The sequence below is a fragment of the Anopheles marshallii genome, chromosome 3 (assembly GCF_943734725.1).
Source record: "Anopheles marshallii chromosome 3, idAnoMarsDA_429_01, whole genome shotgun sequence".
NCBI classification, from domain to species: domain Eukaryota; kingdom Metazoa; phylum Arthropoda; class Insecta; order Diptera; family Culicidae; genus Anopheles; species Anopheles marshallii.
Window position 1 is genome coordinate 69,944,255 of NC_071327.1, and position 6,000 is coordinate 69,950,254.

The following is a 6,000-nucleotide window of genomic DNA, read 5'->3' on the forward strand; positions in this document are numbered from 1 at the left end:
CGCGCACAAAACGGTTTGACACCGGCAACCGATTTCTATTCAACCGATGTTGGTGGCAACTTGCGCTAATGTTGGCCGTATCCACCATCCGATCCGTGCGTCACACGTGGTTCGACAGCTTGGAAGAATTAATTTTTAAACCAATCACTCTTCGCACCCGACACCAACACCAGGACCAGCCGAAGGAAAATGTCATCCATTGGCGAGGGAGAGGTGTAGGGGATGCGAGTCAAGCAATTTGTGTGAAATGTGATCCTGTGGCACAGCGGACGGGCGAATGGTTTCGCTGTAGAATGTTCCAGCACGTTCCATCGATGTAACATTGTTTAACAAATTATAGCCAACCGCTGGAAGTTAGTGGAGAGGATTTTTTTGCTTCTAACACTATGCTGCTTCCTCTTCCGGTAGGAGACATTTCGACGATGGAAGTATTTTTTGTAGTATCATATCATGCAACAAGCAATAATTTTACATGTTTTTAATCTAACAGCTCGGTAGTATCGTTTAGGAACCCTGGACCTTTACTAACTACTCCGCTGTATTTGGCTTACCCACTCGACACTAAAGGCTAAAAACTTCAAATTTTCCGAGACCGGAAACTGTACTAGAAATAAATATACATTTCTGATAAAACATTTTCTAAAAAAAATCACACTTGATACAGAACAATATGTTTTACAGGGTTTGTCAACTCATTTCCAGACAATTGATTGTGATTTTCAAATAAGTTAAAGGTAGATGATGATATTTAGTGTATATTAAGCAATCTCAACTCATACACTCATAAAGCATAAGGGTAGCGCATCGCAATAAAAACATCGAGAAGGTTTGGTACAAAATCAATATATTTTGAACAAGATCCTTTGATTTTTTTTTTAATTTGAAGCTTCCACATTTACTACCAGTTGCGTCCCGGTGGCATGATGGTAGTGGCGCCGGTCTTTAAACGAACGGACTGGACCAAAATCCCATCGAAACCAATCCCCCGCAGCAAGGATTGATGTGGTAAAATAAGTCTAGTAAGCTAAAAAAGGCAGGCTTTTGACATAGTAGGCCGTTAAGCCAAAGAAAAAACACATCTACCACTATATATTGCATTTTCACTTGAAGTTAATTTAGAAATGGCTGTAACTTTACCCACCGGATTGAAGCCTCCTGATTGAAGAAGATTGATACCCTTTTTATCCTTGGAAAATAATAATAACAATGACCTCAAGGATCAGAAGAAATAGAAATAACGAGTATGTTTTGTCTGCCGTCTTTTAATCAAAATTCTTTCAACTTGCACTCAATGACATTAGAATTTGCCGCTAGAAACTCAGGTACGATGGAAAATAGTCTCACATTTAGCTACCTTGCAGGAGCATGTCTATGCTCCTTATCAGCCAGTGCTGTTGTTCCGGCTGTCATGTCAAAAATATGTTGCAACATTTTTCTTTGGCAAATCATTTCATGCTTCATGCAAATCTGACAGCTGCGAAGGTGTGAAGCATACGCTAACCTCGTACACCATCGGGATCGTACGGCACCGCAGTTGCCATCCTCGCTGGAGATTCAACTTCTGCCAACTATTCTCCACCGTCTCGTACCGATTGAGAGTGGCTTGTTTTAAAATGAAATCGTACAAATGCTTTGCTTTACTTCTTCGTGCTCGATGGTTGGCCACGCTATAAGATTCCCCACCGGTATCCCTGGTGTGCGATAAAAGTTCCCAAAACGTGATGTGCTCAAAGTATTCGTGGGGGGGTTTTTTCCTCGCTAGCGGTAAAGTTGGCACGTACCAAAGTGACGTTGGGTGGGGGGTGGGATCGGACTTTTCGGAGACTCGTGTCCTAAAACTGTTTTGCTTAAATGTTGGACACCGTACGGCACGCGCTGATGAGAGTTAAAAATTGTACACCAAAGGACATGTTTTATTGCTTTCGCAGTTTTTCAACTTTGCTTGGGTATTTTGTGTATGTCTGTGGAACAACATTGTTAAACTTGTTCGTTCCTTGTTTTTCTTTTTCCAGCTTTTTGCTTTATTCTCTTCCAACACAGCCAAAGTCCTTATGAGCCGGTAACAGCAACGAAAGGTCGAGTGCTCAATTAAAACCGTGACCTTCTAACATCACTCTGCATGCTGTTGTCTACGAGTTGGATGCAAGTGATAGGTCAACACTTTGCACTGCATAAGCTGCGCTTGATCCAGATATTGGAGATGTTTATTGATTTTCCTGTTATCCTGTATAAGATACCCTTCCGGCCGGTCCTCATCGAAAGTATGACACAATCTACGATAAGACAGACATGCACCACAAACTGAGAAAGCGTGGTCATCCCGGGATCTCGAAGGGAACCCACCCCAAAAAAGCAAGATATCCCAATAAAACCCATTCGTTGTACACACACAAGGCTCCCATGCTTCAGTGGACTAAAACAGGATGCCTTCGGGATGTCTAAAGATCAAACACACTTCAAACCAAACGAACAAAAGTCACCAAACCCAGCCCAAGCGTATCGAGCTGAATTTGGTTTCTGCTTACCAACTCCAACGACACCGAAGCCAACCTTCTCGGTATGTACGAAAGATTGCATTTACTCGGAATTTCAAATATGAAAATAAGATTGGAAAGCGCCTTCGGACATGTTTGTACCTTCTCTTTTTCGACTTTTTTTCCACGTATTCCGGTGTGTCCTGTCCGTAGACCAAATTGACCAACAAGGCCTAACAACTGTGCACCTTAGCATTTCAGTGCTGGTTTGAGTGAATATTTTACAAAACAGGATGATAACAACTTGCTTGATCGGGACAAGTAAAGCATAAAAGAAGAAAATAAAACAATTTGCATAAATATTGTTCATTTTCATTATTTTCCTGGTGGAATGCCGCTATGAAACGTTATAAAATATAAAAATATGTCTCACAGGACCTTCAGATGGACCACTCTGTAATAATCTTCAGATTGTCGATAACAAAAAAAACATTTGTTAATATATAATTCTTTATACACCTAACTTGATTCAACAAACACCTTTCACACCTTTTATGGCAACTAAATTCAGGGCCTCAGCTATCGAAAGTGCCCTGTAGCCAGGGACAAGTGAACATAACCATGCGAAATGAGTATGCAAATGTGGCGATACGCAATCGGGCAAAAGCACCCTCCCGAAGCTTTCCTTTCTTCCCTTGGCTTTCGTTATTGAATGGGTAGAAAAAAAAGAGTCCGAAGCGTATCATTGAACTAATCGCAAACATTACGCAAAGAAACCGATTTCACACACACACACACACAAGGACTACGCAGCCCCCCAAAAAAAAAGTATGTTTCACAAAAGCGTTTCATCCTGTGTCCCGAACCGCATAAAATTCAGTCCTTACCAAAGTTGAACCCAACTCGGTTCCGCACACACACACACACCCGGCAGAGACCTTTTCCGACTGTTAATGGCTTCTTGTAGCTACAACGGCTTAGGCACTCATAATACCTTGAGGAAAACACACCCGCCGGTGGGCGCCCGTACAACAGCAACCCCCGTGAAACTCATTACTTCACCACTGCAGCTTTGTTTGTCAGTAGTGCTGACAACATGCCTGCCAACCGTGACCAAGCACACCACATCACGGCATCGCCCGGACCATGTACGACAAAGTGGCCCACGTCTTGCAGGTGATAAGTGCGCCGACGAAACGGGTAAATGCTCGTGCGCTTTCTTTCGCCCGTTACACATGTTTGTGGGACTTTTTCCTCAATTGAATGTCAGTACGTATGCTGTACCGGGACGGCGGTCCATTCCGGTTCGGAAGTCCTGCCATTTAAGCCAGTTCGAAACACGAACCGGAAACTGATTCCACTATCTGCCGTACGCCCAATCTAGTGCCGTATCGTGAAGTGAATGGTTCCTGTGAGAGAGTGTCGCCCAATCAGTGGATAGAGTCAAAAGGCAACTTGTGCGGCTCGGTTACAGCGGCACCAATCTCCCATGGGGCCTTTATTGCCGGAGCACATCGTTAGGTGCTGGCATCAAGAGAAACTGTTATTTGAATTCACATTCATTGCAGGATTATCCTTTTTTCTCTTGTTGTTAATCGCTATTGCTGGCACGGGTTGCTCAGTTTTGAGGTCGCTGAACAGGCAAATCACACAGCACGCTTCAAATATTATTCGTTGCATAAATCCCACAAGAGTTGAGGGTTTGCATGGAACATGTAGACCGTAAAAATTTATTTATCAATAAAAAAAACTTCTAGTAATTTCTTCTTCTTTCTAGTTTTTTATAAGAAATTAACAATGTCCTCAAATTGAAAGTAAGAGTTAAATTAAATTCTGGATTCACTTATCAGTTTCTTTAACTCTCCTTCAATGTCCTTAGAAATTACAGCTCAAATTTTAATGGATGTCCTATACTACTCATCTACCTTATCGCCCATTCCACCTTAAAGGCTTTGAGTTCACATCTTGACTGGAGCGAACATAGTGACATATGACTTTAAACGATCGACTACTTCCAGCTATAAGATAGTTCATCCCAAACAACGTTTGAAGGGATACAAGTTTGCTGAGTTTTCGAGCTTAGATTCAAAATATTCCACTTCGACTCGACAAGAACTTTGCCAGGAACCTAGAAATAGCTTCAGCTTTATCATTTGAACACGAAATCCTTGTAAGCTATATCACACATCCGGATAGATTCAAGGTCTCGTAGTTCGGCGTAAGATCTCACAGAGTCGTAGACCAAATATACGTCTGGATCTACTCGCAAGATCCACCAGCCCAAGGTAAAATAAGTTTCATAAGATAGTTTATATTATGAATAACAACACATTTTAGAGTTTACTATAAGTCAAGTCTTCATACATCATTTCAGTATTCTAAAGCCAATTCCAACATTCAGTCGGTTTTGGGTCAATTCTTGATTAACTTTAATTGAATTCCACGAAAGTGCATCAATTACAAATATCTTCGTCAATATACGAATTCTAAGATCTTTAATTAGAATGCCCTTCTCAGATATGAAGTGGCTTATGTTGCTCAGTAAAATGACGTTAAACCCAAACCTTGTACATTTACAAAAATTCTTTTTATATAAACTTTTTGAAAAAAAAAAAATGGAGCAACAAACAAAACACTCACCATAATTCCGCACCGTTGCTATATCATTGGAATAGAACAAAAGAGAAACAGAATGTTAGCCTCAGTGGATTGAAAGAAAATAGCAACTGCTCATTCGGTGACGCTTCCTGCCATAGGCCGTAACATTCATGCCATTCCATCCAGTGGCAAAATGGGAACAAAAACAAAAACGGATACTTACTACCCATTATTTTGCTCCGATATTCGTCGTCGCGCCTGCGGAACGACGCGTTCGTACTGATGGTTGCAATGCCGTAGCTGTTCGCTATGCCCGATCCATCTCCGGCCCCGTTAGTGCCGGTACCGCCACCACCATTCACCACCGGCGGGCCCATCGGATCGAGAGGAACCATCATTTATGCAAATCTCACGTTCAGTTCGGTTGTGTTACACGATTGCTACTAACCAAGATTGCTGCACTGCTGCTGCTATAAAATGCACTACGAATGGATCAAAGGCGAGGGCACAGTGACACACTTGTTGATAGTAAAAAGGTATAAGTAGGGTGCAGAATGGAAGCTAAATGTATAATCATCTAGAAATTAATATCTATAAGAGTTTTTCGCTGGGAAAAAAAACTGGAAAAAACCCAACAACAATGTTTGTCGTACACCGGGACAAAAAGCTCAGCAATTTTCCAACCCAACTTCCCCCGTTGCTCTGCCCGGTTGCCTATCGCATCAAACAGATATCAATACTAATTTAAATGCACCGTTGGAACCGTTGCCGGGGGGAATTTGCATGAATTATTCACTCATTGCACTGGATAGTTTCCATCGATAAATGCATATTGACAGTATCGGATGGTAAAGGAATGGTTTTTGACGATCGATAACGGTGACTGAACTTCATACTGTCAGTAAAAGCATGAAGTTATTCACTAAAC

General features: G+C 41.7%; 1 protein-coding gene across 1 annotated transcript in view; it reads right to left on the reverse strand.

Moving 5' to 3' along the window:
- The window catches only part of LOC128714447 (band 7 protein AGAP004871), a 55,349-nt gene extending 49,879 nt beyond the window's left edge, over positions 1-5,470 (reverse strand). The window contains exons 1-2 of the mRNA XM_053809321.1: positions 5,296-5,470; positions 5,115-5,132 (exon numbers count right to left, since the gene is read on the reverse strand). Coding sequence (XP_053665296.1) covers positions 5,115-5,132; positions 5,296-5,470 — 193 coding nt within the window. The remainder of the gene's footprint in view (positions 1-5,114; positions 5,133-5,295) is intronic.
- Positions 5,471-6,000: the final 530 nt, after the last annotated feature.